Source organism: Actinia tenebrosa, unplaced genomic scaffold (assembly GCF_029948245.1).
Source record: "Actinia tenebrosa isolate PJP-AT-01 unplaced genomic scaffold, QUT_ActTen_1.0 PGA_scaffold4__44_contigs__length_22323623, whole genome shotgun sequence".
Classification (NCBI taxonomy): Eukaryota; Metazoa; Cnidaria; class Anthozoa; order Actiniaria; family Actiniidae; genus Actinia; species Actinia tenebrosa.
In genome coordinates this window covers 21,620,644-21,638,452 of record NW_028292581.1, presented here as the reverse complement: position 1 = coordinate 21,638,452, position 17,809 = coordinate 21,620,644, and the positions used below count along the sequence as shown (strand labels likewise).

Genomic DNA, 17,809 nt, shown 5'->3' with positions numbered 1-17,809 from the left:
ATTACAGTGAATACACATGAATACACATGATAACAGTGAATACACATGATTACAGTGAATACACATGATAACAGTGAATACACATGATAACAGTGAATACACTTGATAAAAGTGAATACACTTGATAACAGTGAATACACATGATTGCAGTGATTACAGTGAACACACATGATCACAGTGAACACACTTGATAACAGTGAATACACATGATTGCAGTGATTACAGTGAATACACATGATAACAGTGAATACACATGATCACAGTGAATACACATGATAACAGTGAATACACTTGATAACAGTGAATACACTTGATAACAGTGAATACACATGATTGCAGTGAATACACATGAATACACATGATAACAGTGAATACACATGATTGCAGTGAATACACATGATTGCAGTGAATACACATGATAACAGTGAATACACATGATTGCAGTGAATACACATGATTGCAGTGAATACACATGAATACACATGATAACAGTGAATACACATGATTGCAGTGAATACACATGATTGCAGTGAATACACATGATGACAGTGAATACACATGATTGCAGTGAATACACATGAACACACATGATTACAGTGAATACACATGAATACAGTGAATACACATGAATACAGTGAATACACATGATTGCAGTGAATACACATGATCACAGTGAATACACATGATCACAGTGAATACACATGAATACAGTGAATACACATGAATACAGTGAATACACATGAATACAGTGAATACACATGAATACAGTGATATAAGTAACGTTATAAGTATATCCTATATCGTGTATGTATACAGTGTAGAACCATGCATAATAGTGCCATTACATGGGGTCTTACATGAAGTACTGACCTCTGAAATTCTTTTGTTTTCTATTAACGCGCGCATGCGCAGTACAAATTGCCTATATGCTGGAGGGAACCATAATCATCAGTGAGAGCAAGTTTCGAGAAAAACTGAATTTGTAAGCCACAAAAAAACCGCTAAAATGTAAGTAAAATTTGATCTTTTAACGCTATAAGGATCACTCTATGTTATACTTGGCTCTTTAAGAATGTAGTTTGCCAGAAATCGTTGCTTTCGAAGTTTAATTTGAAGTCCATTCGTAAAATATTTGAATGACACTCGTTTGAGTTGAAAATTCGTCTAGATTAACTTTGATTTTTGAATTTTCTCTTCTTCACAGGTCGTCCAAAAGACTCCAGCAAACCCAAGCACAAGTAGATGAGGTAAATATTAAGTATAATGCGAGTTTATCCTGGTTTGGAGGCATTCTTTACCGTTACCTAAAGGCTGGAGGCTGTCATCAGCACCATCATCATTCAACATCGTTCAATGCGATCCAAAATACGGTCTAAACTCAAACGATCTTTTTAAAATTTTTACTAACATGAAGTTGATTACGATCGTTAAGCACATCCGATTATTAAATCGGTAACTTTTGTTCCATTCTGTTCTGTAGGTTGTAGACATTATGAAAATTAATGTCGATAAAGTTCTTGAGAGGGATGCAAAGTTATCAGAGCTTGACAATCGTGCTGGTTAGTAGAGTATCAAATAGCCAAGTAACATTATTTCTTTTCTTTTCTCTTTGTTTTCATTGATAATAATTATCATTTGGAGTTCTTTCGATCCAAACTTAATAAATAATCTCATTGAATTACCACTTCATACACTACTAAGGAGGTGTGGATAAATAGAATCTACAAATCCCTTAAAGGAAGATATTTATTTGTAATATTCGGTATGTTATTTTTATATGAAATTTAGTTAAGATAGAAGTTATTATCAGTCATTTTAACAACATTTCCATTAGCTGGCTTAATTGATTTCCTGTTTATTCAGAATCTGAGCAGATCCCTATATTGCAAACACAATCAAGTCACCACATCACATATCTCAACCAATGTTATGATATACATGTAATTGGGGTTAAATACAAAAAAGTCTATATTTGCATCATTCTCTGAAAGTTTAACATTGTCTCCCCGATTAGTAGGGCACTTGTGCCCGGCTAGAAGAATTAGAGACATTAATAAAGTTATTATTATTATTATTATTATTATTATTATTATTATTATTGCTACAATTTTCATAAACACGCAAACTCCTATTTGTTGTTTGCTGCCGTCAATCAAACCTATTTCATATTTTTAACTGGCAGCATGCAGCGAAAAACCAAATTTCATGTTGCAACTCAGAGACACAAGTTCGCATATATATGAAAATTGCAGTTAGGGTACTATCATTGCTATTGCTATTGGTAACCAATACTGAATGCTGTTGAAATGCTCTTTATCCACATACTACAATCAATAATATTTCAAAGAGAATGCTTATCTTAAGTGATGAGAAAGTTTGGAGTATGAAATCTTGAGTAAATTGAAACTTAAAATTTTGTACAATAGTTAAGAATGTTTATAGAGTGGAAACAAGGCCCGTAGCTATGGGGGGTGCAGGGGGAGCGTTCACACCCCCCCATGCGAGCTAAAGGTCTGCTTTTTAAGCAAGTGAGATTTTGGCTGGTATGATATTTTCACGTAAAACTAAGTAAAAAAAATCAATTTTACTTTAATAATTTATCTATACCTATGCGTCCTATGGGACTTTTAAAAAATAAAGTACATGCATATGGTTGGTCTACTTTTTGTAAACTAGCACCCCCCCAACAAAAATCCTAGCTACAGGCCTGAAGCGTGAAACTTTAGTAATACTAAATAGCACAATTTCATGCAAATTCCATTTGTTTTCTATTGTTTAATTAGCACTATTTTGTACTATTTAGTAATTAGTGTTTCACGGATTAATTGTTTGCACTCTAGTGTTATATTATTCGTAATGTTGAATTCCCATCAGAGTTGTGTCCTGGCAAGTATTTTTTTTCTCAAATGCTCACCAAATTTATATTCTTCAACACATCTTTTTCTGTGTCTATGAATCTTTGAGATATTATGAATGCTCTGATTGGACAAAATCATGTCTATATCAAAGGATCGGAAAAGATGCACAGGCTGCTCAAATGATTTGTTTATTATATGAAAGCAATATAAAACATCCGGTGGTTTTTATAAACTGTGATATAAATATCTTGTTTATATCGTCTGTATATACATGTAAACAAGTGTACTTTTTATGTTTCTAATAGATTTACATACCATGTATTTTCAACATCTGTTTTCAGAGTCTGCTTATATATCAATGATAGAAAAATGGAGCAAACGAAGAATAATTAAACCCTCTTGTAAAGTTGACCAACTTATGCAATATCAAGGACCACCCTAAAAATGGGGCGCTAAGATTGGAAAATATAAGAGATTAGTTTGGGAAAAGGGAAAAAGTGTGGAGGGGGGGGGGGGGGGCTATAGCCCCTCCAGCCACCCTCCTGTCTCCATATTTCCTGGATTATTATTGGAGTATTATCATTACCATTATAAGAACCATCATGATTTAGTCATTTTCAAAATCCTATTCTAACATGTTTGTTAAATCAAATATCAGAAGAAACTTGATATCATGTTACCAGTCCTCTGGCCATGTATCAATATGCAAGATAACAAGGCAAAGACCAAACAAAGATAAATGAGAGCTGAATTATTTTTTACTGTATTTTTCTGCATCACAAGTACATCTCAGTTGGTTAGTGCCCAGAGGTCCACAGTTTGATCCCCAAGGTCTCCACAAATGTTTTGACTTCTCTCTTTTCTGTGTAGCTTTAGCTTTAAATAACTGTTATGAGGAGTAAAGGGTGTGCCTTTGAATGCTTTAACATGAACCCCTGGCTTGGGAGAATTGGGCAACCACTCCTTACAGTTTCGAAGTAGAAAAATTATCTTTACCTTCTTTAACACACTTTGAAAACATCTCTAAAGGCATTTGTGAATTTTGAACTCTTAACTATCTCAGTAAGAAGGCCATTTCTTTAATTATCAACTCCTAAGTTGAATTATTTTCAGAATTTTTTTTTTAATGATTGGTTGTCTGGTAAATAGCACACTATTTTTAAATGAAATATTTATACCATGCTCTAAATTTATGGTAGTTTAGACATATCTATTAGTATGTTTACAGTTTACAGACAATGTTAAGCCATTTTTGACAAATGCATTTCCTTAGAATTTCTTTCTTTCAAAATTGTAATAGTTATTGTCAGATTTGTTCAATCCTGTACCCATATTAGTTAATAATCTATAAATCAAAGCAATAAATATCTCATTTTAACATATTTTATTTTCAAAACTTGATAATAAGCAATTGTACAATTTGTACAGTAAATATAATGGAACTAACTAAGGGAATATATTAGTATACTAGATAAAAGTGTCTCAATCATTCTACACTGCCCTAGGGACATGAAAGGTAAATTATTGTATTGCAGATTAAGTGATATATGATAAGTATAAGCTTTCTAGGGCAAGAGTAATATTTTTAATTTTCATATCATCAGCCAAGTTGTCTCTCCTTTTTAGTAAAAAGATTTTTTTTACATTTATTAGATATTGGTTTCTAAAGCAATAATCAATCTTGACATAAACTTTCCACCATAATATTTATTCAAGTTTTTTATTCTCTCTTTGTAAGATGCTCTTACTGCTGGTGCCTCTCAGTTTGAAACTAGTGCCTCGAGACTTAAACGTAAGATGTGGTGGCAAAATTGCAAGGTGCGTACTCTGCCAACAACTCCTAAATAAGCATATGTAATAGGACTCCATGCTCATAATTGGACGAGGAAAATTCCGAGGACTGACAAAATTGGATGAGGCCGTAGGCTGAGTCCAATTTAACAGTCATAGGAATTTTTCGAGTCTAATTATTTCTTGATTGGGGAGCATGAAATCCCATTACCTATTAATTATATAGCTGCCTAATCCCATATCAACAAGACCTGTCCAATTAAGAAAATAATTGGACAGTTACCTATATGGGATTAATGAGAAGCTGTAAAATTATAATGATAATAATATTGTATTGATAGTAATATCAGAGGATTTGTGTTTTGTTTACTGAGTATTGATTGAGCTGATTTATTGTGATATAGATATTAGCAGTATATAAAAATGGTATTAACGAAAGCATAATTTCTTTCAGATGTGGATAATCTTAATTATTGTTATCCTCGTAATTATTGCAGTGATTGTCAGTAAGTATTCATGTGTTATGACAAATAATTGCTTTTAAATTTAATTATTTTATATTTTACTCTCACTTCTGATTGGCCAAAAGCACTCCGCTAGTCCCTGATATTGGTTGAACTTGACATGATAAATGTGATATCTGTAGGTATTTATGCAGTTAATTTATTTATCATGTCAAGTCCACAATGGAGATTGAATACCTTTCCTTTTTTTCTTTCCAAAGCAGAATTAAATCTTTATTTTTAGTTATAAAATGTATATCTAAGTTATCAACACCATGGATGTTTTATTATCCACCTCAGCCTACAGCTTCAGCAGATAACCCAACCTTGGGCTTGATGATTTACAATATACAGTAATGCATATAACTTTTTATTACATAATTACCAATGAAATATCTATTTTTCTCTATTTCGAAAAATTGATATCTTCACACGTGAAAATAACATGTTATTTTCACATGTGAAAATAACACCATTGCGATGGCTATTCGAAAATACACGAAAAGAATTGCCTGAAAAAGCCAAAACATACTTTCATTGATAATTATATAATAAACAGAATATTACATGGGCGCTTGGAGATACAAAATTTATCTTCTCGTGTTGAAAATCTCTCACTCGTTCGCTGCGCTCACTTGTGAGAGATCTTTTCAACACTCGAAGATAAATTTCGTATCTCCGCGCGCCCATGTAATATCCTCTATTTTCTTTCAATGCTAAATCGTATCTCCGCGCGCCCATGTAATATCCTCTATATCCAATAATTGTTTATTGTCTTTATAGTGGTACATTTTTAACACTTCTTATATCGGCCTCCAGATTCATATCTAAAAATTTAAGCATATTTCAAAAACCAATATTATACACTGAGAAAAAAATATTCAGAATCAAGTTCAAAGACAAAGGATAAATTTTGGGGCAAATTGACCACTTCCATATTGTCAGCATCTCCAGTAGCTTAAGAATCTTAAATCTTAAAATAGGATAATTGCATGATGGCATTATAGACCTCCCTTGCACACTTTCTTTTGTTCCGGTAATAGCACCAATTGTCTTACTATTCTCATGAGGAAATGAAAATTTAAATAAGAAAGAAAATTCACGAAGCATTATGGTAGAGGGAGTCAAATGATGCCATCATGCAAATGTCCTATTCATGGCAACATTCATTTAACATTTCAAAGTTAAAAAGATATGTACAATTTTTTTAAGAATTACCTGACTTAAAAGCAAAGGTTAAAATTTATTTCTTAAATTTGGGAGTACATATTAAAATATATATGTGGGAATAAATGAAAATGAGGCCACAAAGGTCAGATATCACAAATCCATACAAAAGCCTCTAATTTTGATCCCCAATATCTTTGAAACTTTCCACTTAGCATTTAGCAAACAAACATAAACTTTTAGTTTGTGTGACAAATTCACGCAAAACTTTTAGCAAAATTTTTAGGCCATACTTCGTTGCATTTTTAGTATTGATAGGAATGGCATTTTCTTTCATTTTTTCAATTTCCTCATTGGAAATTGTAGCAAAAAGATTGCCGGCAGATGCCATTTTGTTGCCAACTTAATATTCCGAGATTCAGAGGTGAATATTGTACAATATTCACCTCAAATTAACCAATGATTGTGCACATTCTTAGGAAGTACACAAGTTGGTATATGCTAAAATGTTTTATCTTTGCTGTGGGGAGACACACTAAGCAGGACCACTTTGCTGAGTAGCAATATTTCATACCAAAAAAACTTTAGCCAATCAGAACAAATTCAGTGTCATATTGACTTCAACCAATCAGAGTCTTTCATTCATGTTCATTCCCCACAGCTGTTGTTGTTTTTCTCAGATATTTGAGTTTGATTGTTTTTTTTTAAATCCATCATGATTGGTTAACTTTTTGCAGATAGTCCCAGTTAGTGTGCCCATGTGCAGTATTTGCTTTTTCATATGGTCTACTATAGGCAGTTCGTTGAAAAAATGTGGATATCTGAGAATTAAAAAGCCTAAATTAGAAAAGAGATCTATGAATGAAAATCAGATTTAATGTTTTTCTTTCTTTTCCAATTTTATGTGTTTTTTTTCACAAGTCTACATATAATTCCGGATACTACATTTTAATCCGTAGTCTCGATTTTGGGCCCGAATTATAGGGCTATTATTGAAATTGCCCAAAGAGTTTGGGCTATACTACGATTGCCCAAACCATTTGGGATAACTATCCTTTGGTATCTGTAGTATCCCTAACGTTTAGGGGAATACTACGGAAAGCCCAAGTCTAAAGGGCTTTCACGGGAAAAGCCCAAACCATTTGGGCCATGAATGCTGAAAATCACGGCATATTGTTGTTTTCATCAATCAACACTTATGACTCTTATTATTAGTAAACCAAATGTTCAATTACACAAAAACAACACTGAGCGAGTGCTGGAAATATATGTATTCGTTTTTTGTAGAATTGCGTATCGCTAAGTCGATATTTCTCCATAGAAACGAATCACGTATGAACATACAAATTTATTGTTGCAATAGCTTGCAAAGCACACCGCATTGGGCCCTCCCGCCTAAATATCAAGTTCAAATGTTGACGCTACCATCTTCTAAATAGCAATCACTGTTGCTTGCCTTTATTGAAGAATTATTGTACTCACTTTATTAACCAACCATTTAACCAAAATAGCTACAACAATCTATCGATAATACAGTCAAGTCATTTAAATACAGTCAAACATATTTGCGTTTACAATTTTATCTCTGTTGCATCGAATAGGACAGCTCTAAATGATATTATCTTACTTGCTAGGATTACCTGTACTTTGCAAGACATTCAGTTACGAGTGGATCCGCGACTTTGACACTTTTCCATCGCAGAATATTATAATTTGCTCCATCAATGAAAAAACACCGCACGCTGTCTATATATCGCGGTGAACTGCCCTGTATCGAATTACATGATTACAACAACAGCAACCAAGCGACAATTTGCCGCTAGTCCCTTCACTGTCCCTTAAACACTAAGGGAAACATATAGAAAAGCCCAAACGATTTGGGATTTCGATCTTTTGAACAACAATGACGTCTACACTTTGAACAGCAAGCGGCGACTGTATACTTGTCAAAGACTAGTCGTGATCGAAATCCCAAATCGTTTGGGCTTTTCTTATGCAGGGCTGTCAACTCTCCCGGATAAACCGGGAGTCTCCAGATTTTGGACCGTATCTCCCGGTCTCCAGATTAGAGTCTCAAATCTCCCGGTTAATCGCTGAAGCTAACCATTTCTTGTGAGGCTCTACTTTCACGACCATAAAATTCCAATTATTTTGTGTTGTTTGTGTTATTTTACATCGCTAACAAAATCAAGACATTCCTCACAAACTGTTCTTGCAAGCAGGCCATTGTAATATAAGCGACAATCAGATTGGTCAGAAATAAACCAATCAAATCAAATGTTACAAAGCGAATGACATCTTTTCGCGCGCTTTTTGATGCGCTGTGATGTCATATCCCTTCCCTATCAATTCTCCAGATTTGAATATCTCGGGGGTTGACAGCACTGCTTATGTTTCCACTATTTGTTTAGGGACAGTAACGCTACACTTTGATCAGCAAGCGGTGACTGCTACTTGTCAGAGACTAGTCGTGATCGAAATCCCAAAATCGTTTGGGCTTTTCTATATGTTTCCCTTAGTGTTTAAGGGACAGTGAAGGGACTAGCGGCAAATTGTCGCTTGGTTGCTGTTGTTGTAATCATGTAATTGGATACGGGGCAGTTCACCGCGATATATAGACAGCGTGTGGAGTTTTTTCATTGATGGAGCAAATTATAATATTCTGCGATGGAAAAGTGTCAAAGTCGCAGATCCACTCGTAACTGAATGTCTTGCAAAGTACAGGTAATCCTAGCAAGTAAGATAATATCATTTAGAGCTGTCCTATTCGATGCAACAGAGATAAAATTGTAAACGCAAATATGTTTGACTGTATTTAAATGACTTGACTGTATTATCGATAGATTGTTGTAGCTATTTTGGTTAAATGGTTGGTTAATAAAGTGAGTACAATAATTCTTCAATAAAGGCAAGCAACAGTGATTGCTATTTAGAAGATGGTAGCGTCAACATTTGAACTTGATATTTAGGCGGGAGGGCCCAATGCGGTGTGCTTTGCAAGCTATTGCAACAATAAATTTGTATGTTCATACGTGATTCGTTTCTATGGAGAAATATCGACTTAGCGATACGCAATTCTACAAAAAACGAATACATATATTTCCAGCACTCGCTCAGTGTTGTTTTTGTGTAATTGAACATTTGGTTTACTAATAATAAGAGTCATAAGTGTTGATTGATGAAAACAACAATATGCCGTGATTTTCAGCATTCATGGCCCAAATGGTTTGGGCTTTTCCCGTGAAAGCCCTTTAGACTTGGGCTTTCCGTAGTATTCCCCTAAACGTTAGGGATACTACAGATACCAAAGGATAGTTATCCCAAATGGTTTGGGCAATCGTAGTATAGCCCAAACTCTTTGGGCAATTTCAATAATAGCCCTATAATTCGGGCCCAAAATCGAGACTACGGATTAAAATGTAGTATCCGGAATTATATGTAGACTTGTTTCCTTTGAGTTTTTAACAAATTTTCTTGGCCTTGCTAAATATCTGATATATTACTTATGTCTAGAGTGGGCAGTTGTTTACAGAGAAAAATACTAGTCAAAAAATATAAAGATAAGGGGGTCACCTGAATATTTCACAAGCACACAGAATTATGTGGGGGGTTAGGGGGTTGATAGGTTTTCATGAAATTAGTATTGATTTTTGCCCCCCCCCCCTCCTCCCTCCTCCCTAGACATAAATAATTAGGCTGCGTTCATGATGTATGGCAGAGGGGGGGGGGGGGGGCAGGTGAAAATTTGAAATGTCCAGAATAATTCTAAACAACCCCCCCTTAAAGTCCCCCCTAGCAAGGCTTGTAGCTTCTTTCCAAAAATTGTGCATCCCCCCATTTTTCTGATAGAAATTTGCCCATCCCCCCTTTTTCCTACCAAATTTTCCTGATCCCCCCTCAATTTCACCTGCCCCCCCCCCCTCCCCCTCTGCCATACATTATGAACATAGCCTTAATGGTCCCTAATGCAATAATTTCATATTTGATGTTCTTTTTTAGTTTGGGTTCCTCAATTTCACCTGCCCCCCCCCCCCCCCCCCCCCCTGTCATACATTATGAACGTAGCCTTAATGGTCCCTAATGCAATAATTTGCTCATATTTGATGTTCTTTTTTAGTTTGGGTTCTCTCAACCACTGGAACTGGCTCTTCAGACAAATCAACAACAAGCCCACCATCTTCCTAATATTCACAGTTAATACTTTAAAGGAGCTTGTGGTACACCCCATGGCTTTACTACAGTGGACAAAGATACTCCTAACAACCAACAAAATTTAATATTTAGACTCAACAGTTACAGTAGAGTTCATACAATATAACCGTGAAACCTTAGTGATACTAAATAGCACAATTTTATGCAAATTCTATTGTTTTCTATTGTTTAATTAGCACTATTTTGTACTATTTAGTAATTAGTGTTTCACGGATTAATTGTTTGCACTCTACTCTTGTGTGTTCTCCTTCATGGTAACTTAAGATTTATTTAGGTACTGTAGCTTCCATAAATGCGACATATTCATCTTGATTTAGAATACAATTAATTAAAAACAACAATTTTTATATTGAAAATGTTGGAAATTTCAAACCATAAGAATAATACTGGTGACTTCCAGATGGCTATAATAGGTTTCTTGTAATCTGAAAATACTGCAAAGGAAAGTAGAAAAAACTGCCATGATGGTGTGAAGGCAAAAAAAACCTTGGAAACATGTTTTCAATAGTTCCTCCCCAAATTTGCTGAAGTGACCACAAAACAATAACTATAAGTTACTCAAGGTTAGACTTGATAAAATACATCAAATGTATGAACACATCAACTCCAACCTCATCTTGAAGCCATCGTTTTTGGTCACTCAAGTGACTTTTGGAAAGGTGTATTTTTTTCCAAAACTGGTAATCATATAAGAATTTCCTGTGCATTGATAGAGTACTGATAATTATTTTTGTTTCATACAGTTATTGATTTTTCCATTTCCAACTTGGTAATTATTGTAAATATTGCAGTGTAGTGGGTCCTATCTTTATTTCTTGATAAAAAAGCTAAAATAAATGAAAATCATTAAAAGAAATGTAGTAATAATGGCCCAAACACCAAAAAGGGATATTCAACATGTGATCTATTGTTGTCTAGTATGGAGGTGTTAACAGTTGAGTGATTTCACTAGTATTTTACGGAAGTATGGCCCCCTTGCCTGCTTATAGAAACGAATATATATTTTGATTTACCCAGCCCAAGATGTCTGGGTTTTTGGTTGCATCAAAACTTCACTATTAAAACTTAGACCGTTAAAAATTTGATTGAAAGAAGCCCAAGACCCAGATGACTCAAGTAACAAGAGTGTTTTGGTTGGGATTCCTGTGGATGCACACAGAGATTGGAGTTGGGAGAAGGAAGAGGAAAAGTAGACTACTTCATATAATTAGGGATGGAACATTTAATTTTTTGGGGGGGCACAAATTTTCTGAGTGCTTGATATTTTTTCCCAACAGTGCACAAGTTGCAAGATATTTTTTAACAGATCACATGCAAGCTAGCTTGTTGTGGGGGAACCAGAAATGCCTCACTGCGGCTGCACAGGAGGCTAGTACATGCTTGATATACTTTTTCATACACACCACCTACATTTACTGCGGTTTTTGATATTCTGTGAACTTGATAAATACAAGCTGCGCACTACAATCTAATTTTTCGCTGCAGTCAATCAATATGGAAAACTGCAGTAAATACTCAAAAGGTAGTTCTATGTTAAAGAACTCGAATTTTAGTTAGAGTAATCCAGTACCGCTCGAATGCTGGATTTTCATTGCTCCCTAAGTAAAGTACCGCTTTCATAAGGTTACGGTTTAGTGCTATTGTTTTGATGACCAATCTATTGTTTTTTAATCCAAGATGTAACTCGTTCCGAGCGGTACGGGCTAGCTCTTTCAATGCATAGAAAATGAAGGCTGAGAAATTAGAAAATCCCAGACCAGCCAGCTATGAAGTTAGGTTTTACTTTGGGCTTCCTGTGTCACTTGGTGCCAGGTTCTGCTCTAACCGTGTGCCACATAGTCGACCTTCCAACATGGCGTCTGTTGTGACAATCGTCAGTCGGTTTTGCTATCGAAGTCCCACAAGACCTTTATTCGTAGCAGCTTTAATCTTCCTTATCTTGATAACCTGGAAATTCCTCATAGCTCAGCCAGATGCAAATGCATTAATGATGCACAGCAAGCACGGAATAGTGTCAGATGGAGGTCCAAAGCAACAGGTTCAATCGGTGCATGATTTACACGTTCCCCTGCAAAGTCCCGTAAAAAAACAAGAATCAAGGAAACGTTTGGTTAACAAGCTTGACAATCTAGACAAAGGAAAGGAGTCAGAACACGAGGGAAAAGTTTACGATGATGAAGAGAACGCTATTGATGAAAAACAAAATGGTGTCGATAAAGCGACTGCGAAACAACGCCAAAAACAGGTGAAAAAGAACCTTTTTGAGACCGATAAACTAAAATCAAAACTAACCAAAGATCAAATATACGATGAAAAAGAAAAAGCCATTGATGATAAAGATGAAGAACAAGAAACCAAAGCACTAAAAAAGGATAACGAAGAAACAAAAGGAAATATCCAAAGTAGTTCAAGGACCTCAAAGACTAATGATATATCGACCCAGTTACCTAGTGATAGCAAAACTCTCCAAACACTCAAATCCACGGAAACCATCGCTATTAATCCCAAATCTACTAATATTACCAAGCCTGAAGATTTTCCTGTTGGAGAGTACAATATATTACTAACCCTAGTCAACATGGCTCCTAGTAGTGACCTAGCAACAGGGATGAGAAAGTGTCTAAAGTCAATCTGTAGACACAGCTCAATCAAAATAACTGTTCATGTAGTTGTTGATGATATTGGGGAAATGGTTGTTCAAGACTTCTTTAAGACCATGAAAGGAAAGTGTAGAGAATCTGAGGTTGTGTACCATAATGTTGGGAGTCTAACTCGTCAGCTACAACCAATAACCAAGGTGTTGCAGGTATGTAAACATTGAGTTGATTCAAAACTGCTGAGTGATTGTATAGAGATGTATTATTTATATTTGCAGTATGTGTTGGGAGAATAGACTTTTTAGCTTGAGCTTAATATTTTTTTCCATTTTGCACCATATGTCATTCCCTAGAGTATCATTTCTTTGTTTAACATAGTTGTGCATAAGAAGACACATGAATATCGATACTACTCAAACAAAGAATCTTAATACGGATGTCACCAAACTGGGCTTTGGTCTGTAATAGCAAAACATTATCCACAATCTAAAAAGGTCTATTAGTTATTAGCATATACCAACTTGTGTACTTCCTAAGAACGCACACTCTCATTGTTTAATTGGAGGTGAATATTGTATGATATTCACCTCTGAATCTCGGAATACTGAGTCGGCAACAAAATGGCATCTGCCGGCAATCGTTTTGCTACAATTTCCGATGAGGAAATTGAAAAAAATGAAAATAAATGCCATTCCTATCAATACTAAAAAGGCAATGAAGCATAACCTAAAAGTTTTGCTAAAAGTTTTGCGTGAATTTGTCAAGCAAACTAAAAGTTTCTGTTTGTTTGTTTTTGTTGAATTATTGTATATAAAGATAAGTTACTCTGTACGCAAGTTGGTATATGCTAAAACAATTATTTGCCTCAGGCTCAGTGAATATGGAGAATATTTACCTAGCTGCTCGAAGACTTGCGTCTTGCTAATTATTAAGGGCCAAGATAAAAATACTTGGAAATTCACAAAATGAAGAAAATGGAGTTTTATATTATTGCGTAAAACAATAAGGCTACAAATCCTAGGCCTAGGAGGCAAGCAGAAAGAACAATTCTGGGATTCAATGATAATTAGAATAGCAAATCAGAGGGACAATAATGGAATTTTTTTTTTAATTTAATAGATATTAGATTCAGCATCTTCCTTCCCCACTTCTCCGCCCTCCCCCCCCCCCCCCCCCACCCCCCGTATGTAGTTTTTTTTAACAAGTTGAGTTCAGTGGTCTAACATAATCCTTCTCTTTCTTCCAGGAATCATTCAGCTCTGCACGTTCCTACTACAACAATCCAATATTCTTTATCTCCACTGCTTTGTATAAAATCTTTCCTCCCAAACTCACCAAGATTATAATGTTGGATGTTGATATGAGGTTTGTAACTTATCTAGGTTATAGGAGGATGTTCAAAGACCCCTTAACAGTTTAAAAAAGTATGGTATGATATGCTACAGTATGCACAGGGAGCCCGGCTTTGGGATTTGTACATGAATAAATGAATCAATAAAGTGCTTTGGGTTTCCTGCGTTGAGATTTGAAACAAGGCGCTGATACATTGAATTTCCGGTAATCGTACTACCAGTAACTTGATAGCAGATTAACGTAACGTATCAGTGTAACGCACACCCTAGTAAATGGTAAGAAAGAGAGAAGGGCTGAAACAAGGCAAGTTTATCGTTACATGTGCACCAGCGGTTGATGGGACCAGTGCTAATGAGCTTTAGAGGAACGCAGTCTGAATGTCAACATAACGAGTGCTGGCAATCAGAATCTGGAATCAAATGAAAACAAATCAAATATTCAAGGAGCACAATACTTTATGTTATGGTGAGTAAGGTATATTTTTCAAAATATTTGACCGTTGATTTCATCGTCAGGATCTAAAATCTCATTTTTTTTTTCTTCAGGCTTTTGAAAAACGTTTCTGTATCTGGAGCGGAATCCCAGGTTCCACTATCAAGGTTAAATGAAATGTTCTGCAAAGTTCTGGGGAAAGAAAATGGAGTTCCTGATAAAGAAAAAGGACGAACAGGACATTTCCCCTCTGTGGTACGCCAGAAAGTTCGTTTAGAGCGAGGCGAAAAACAAACCTATGTATAATATAAAGGACAATAAAAATCGAATGCTGCATTTCAATGAAACTGTCATGAATCTGTCAAAGTCTATTGTTTGAAAACGGATATTTACCAGAGAGGTCACGGTTGTAGAGCTAACTGGTCCCATCAACCACTGGTCCACATACATTTAAAGTATGACTTACAAATATCATTGTTTTGTGTGTCACAGATTAATATTCCCTATAAATAAGACATGCTGTCGTTAAGTTTATTTGTCATGTGATCGTTTGGTGCTGTATTTTCTGGTAATTAACCATGGCGAATTATTTTAACGGTGGTTTCAAAATAGGTACTCAAATTAGTTTCAGCCCTTCTCTCTTTCTTACCATTTACTAGGGCGTGCGTTACACTGATACGTTATGTTAATCTGCTATCAAGTTACTGGTAGTACGATTACTGGAAATTCAATGTATCAGCACCTTGTTTCAAATCTCAACGCAGGAAACCCAAAGCACTTTATTGATTCATTTATTCATGTACTAATCCCAAAGCCGGGCTCCCTGTGCAGTATGCTATGATAAATATTGGTGGCACGGTCATGAAACATTGTTATCTTTCAGGTTGCAAAATGAATGTTGCTGTTATTACAGCCCTTTTGCACAGCATTTTTGCCAGGGGGGAGGGGTGGTCCACCAGAATTTGGGTAGGGGTGTTCCGTTGGGATTCTGAAAGGGGTACCCTGTTTATGACAAAAAAACTCAAATTTGGAGACCTTGTTTATGACAAAAGATATAATTTATTGCACTGAGTTCCTGTTTCAATTATCATGTCATCTTGCGTATCGTTTTTTATGACCATAATAACCAGTTTCGGTCAATACGAAAGTAGAAACCCTGAATATGCCATGAAATTCAGGAAGAACTTGGAACTTGAGTGAAATTGCATACCCTGTTAATGACAAGAAGCTCAAAAAAACATGCCCTGTTCAGCAGATCATCCCCATATAGTCTATAAATGAGTACCCTACCCCCCTCCCCAGACATTTTTGTTGTTGCATAAGCTCCTTATTTTTTGCAGCAAGAAAATTTTGTACAATGTGCCATGTTCAATATGTCAGAAATGATTATACTATAAATGATGGTGATGTTGATGATGATGTTGTTGGCAATGGTGAGGATAATAGTAGTACAAACTGGGGGCGTCATGGCATACATGGCTGGGGGCAGATACCAGGATAATATAATGATGATGTTGAAGTCCTTTTCACATTCGAATAAGAAGTATTATTATCTTTCTTTGTTAAACAGATTCTTTAGTGACATCAAGCTTCTGTTTGACATGTTCAAGAACTTCAAAGAGTCCACCATTATGGGCCTTGCTCGGGAACAGTCTCCAGTGTATCATCACATTCTCTATAGGTACAGACAGACACATAAGGATACATTACTAGGAGAACCGCCTCCAAACGGAATAACAGGTTTTAATAGTGGAGTAGTGCTTTTAAACTTGGAGCAAATGCGCAAGTCAGCCACATACAATAATGTTCTAAACAGTAAACACATCAAGGAACTAACAGATAAGTATCAATTCCAAGGGCACCTTGGTGACCAGGATTTTTTTACACTTTTAAGTTTTGAGTATCCGGAGTTGTTTTACATTTTACCATGTTCATGGAACCGACAATTGTGTTTGTTCTGGAAGGAGAATGGATACAATGAAATCTTTGACTTGTACAATAATTGCAGTCAACCTATTCATGTTTATCATGGAAACTGCCGAGCTGAAATCCCAGTGAAAGATGAAGAGGATATGGATTGAGACACCAGATTTTATTGAAACTTAAGTTTAACAACTAAACACTGTTTTAATTTATATGGATCAAGAAAAAGCTAACGACAGATTATTCAGCAATACATACTGTCAATCAAATAAACCATTCCTACATGTACGTACCTTCCTCCAGTCCAGGGGGGACTCCGGGAAAAAAGTACCGGGGATGCTCGACGGAAATTTTCAAAAAGACCCCTAAAAGATACTGGAAGTCTTAAAAAAAGCGTGGCTGAATGACTTTTAACCCCTAAGAGATACCACAACAAATAATAAGTTTCCTCGAGTAGTAATTATTCTTCTTATACTAGGCATCTGGCCTATAAAAAGAGCCTAGGATAAGCCATATCGATGCGCGCTTCTCTCCTTTTCCGACACCCAAAGAGATACCAGAAAATGCTTTTTTTCAAAAATTCGCATTTAACACCCTAAAGATACCAAATTACGAATTTTTACCCCCCCCCCCCCCCCTCAGGCCTGCCGTTCTCATGTACCTTTGCATATTCTAATGATTTATTTGATTGATTGTAAATTGGTTTCAAATGTTGCGGATTAACCTGTTCACACCTTGCGTCTAATTGCTATGGACCTTGATCACATGGTGCCAAGTTTATTCCTATGAGAATCAAAACCTTTGTTTAACCCCGTGTAACCTCATTCTGAAGTGCTTGAATGCAAGGCTACGAGGAGGGGGGGGGGGGGGAGGGGGATCTATTGTTCTAGTCAACATGGCTGCCACATGAAAAAGGTCCATTTGATGTTTGCTACAACTAAATGTACCACTGCAGGCAGGGTAACCTTATTTA

The 17,809-nt window shown here is 35.8% G+C and overlaps 2 protein-coding genes and 1 long non-coding RNA gene across 3 annotated transcripts; 2 read left to right on the top strand and 1 right to left on the bottom strand.

Moving 5' to 3' along the window:
• The first annotated feature begins 856 nt into the window (after positions 1-856).
• LOC116304659 (vesicle-associated membrane protein 3) lies at positions 857-11,400 on the top strand. Its single transcript, XM_031714419.2, has 6 exons — positions 857-1,008; positions 1,205-1,247; positions 1,481-1,559; positions 4,597-4,676; positions 5,104-5,155; positions 10,437-11,400. Coding segments are annotated over exons 1-6 (324 nt in total). The 5' UTR covers positions 857-1,006; the 3' UTR covers positions 10,505-11,400.
• A 338-nt stretch (positions 11,401-11,738) lies between these two features.
• Positions 11,739-12,978, bottom strand: LOC116304660 (uncharacterized). The gene is made up of 2 exons (XR_004198080.2): positions 12,824-12,978; positions 11,739-12,599 (listed from the first exon to the last, which is right to left on the bottom strand). It is a non-coding gene; the product is annotated as an uncharacterized LOC116304660 (long non-coding RNA).
• On the top strand, positions 12,384-17,468 carry LOC116304657 (xyloside xylosyltransferase 1). The gene is made up of 3 exons (XM_031714417.2): positions 12,384-13,337; positions 14,375-14,493; positions 16,484-17,468. The coding sequence occupies exons 1-3, from the start codon at positions 12,384-12,386 to the stop codon at positions 16,992-16,994; spliced, it is 1,584 nt and encodes a 527-aa protein (XP_031570277.1). The 3' UTR covers positions 16,995-17,468.
• The last annotated feature ends 341 nt before the right edge of the window (positions 17,469-17,809 follow it).

Coding starts and splice junctions, on each gene's coding strand:
- LOC116304659 (XM_031714419.2), top strand. Junction 1,248..1,480: donor CCCAAGCACAAGTAGATGAG/GTAAATATTAAG, acceptor TCTGTTCTGTAG/GTTGTAGACATTATGAAAAT. Junction 4,677..5,103: donor TGTGGTGGCAAAATTGCAAG/GTGCGTACTCTG, acceptor AATTTCTTTCAG/ATGTGGATAATCTTAATTAT.
- LOC116304657 (XM_031714417.2), top strand. CDS start 12,384: ATGGCGTCTGTTGTGACAATCGTCAGTCGGTTTTGCTATCGAAGTCCC. Junction 13,338..14,374: donor CAATAACCAAGGTGTTGCAG/GTATGTAAACAT, acceptor TCTTTCTTCCAG/GAATCATTCAGCTCTGCACG. Junction 14,494..16,483: donor ATGTTGGATGTTGATATGAG/GTTTGTAACTTA, acceptor TTTGTTAAACAG/ATTCTTTAGTGACATCAAGC.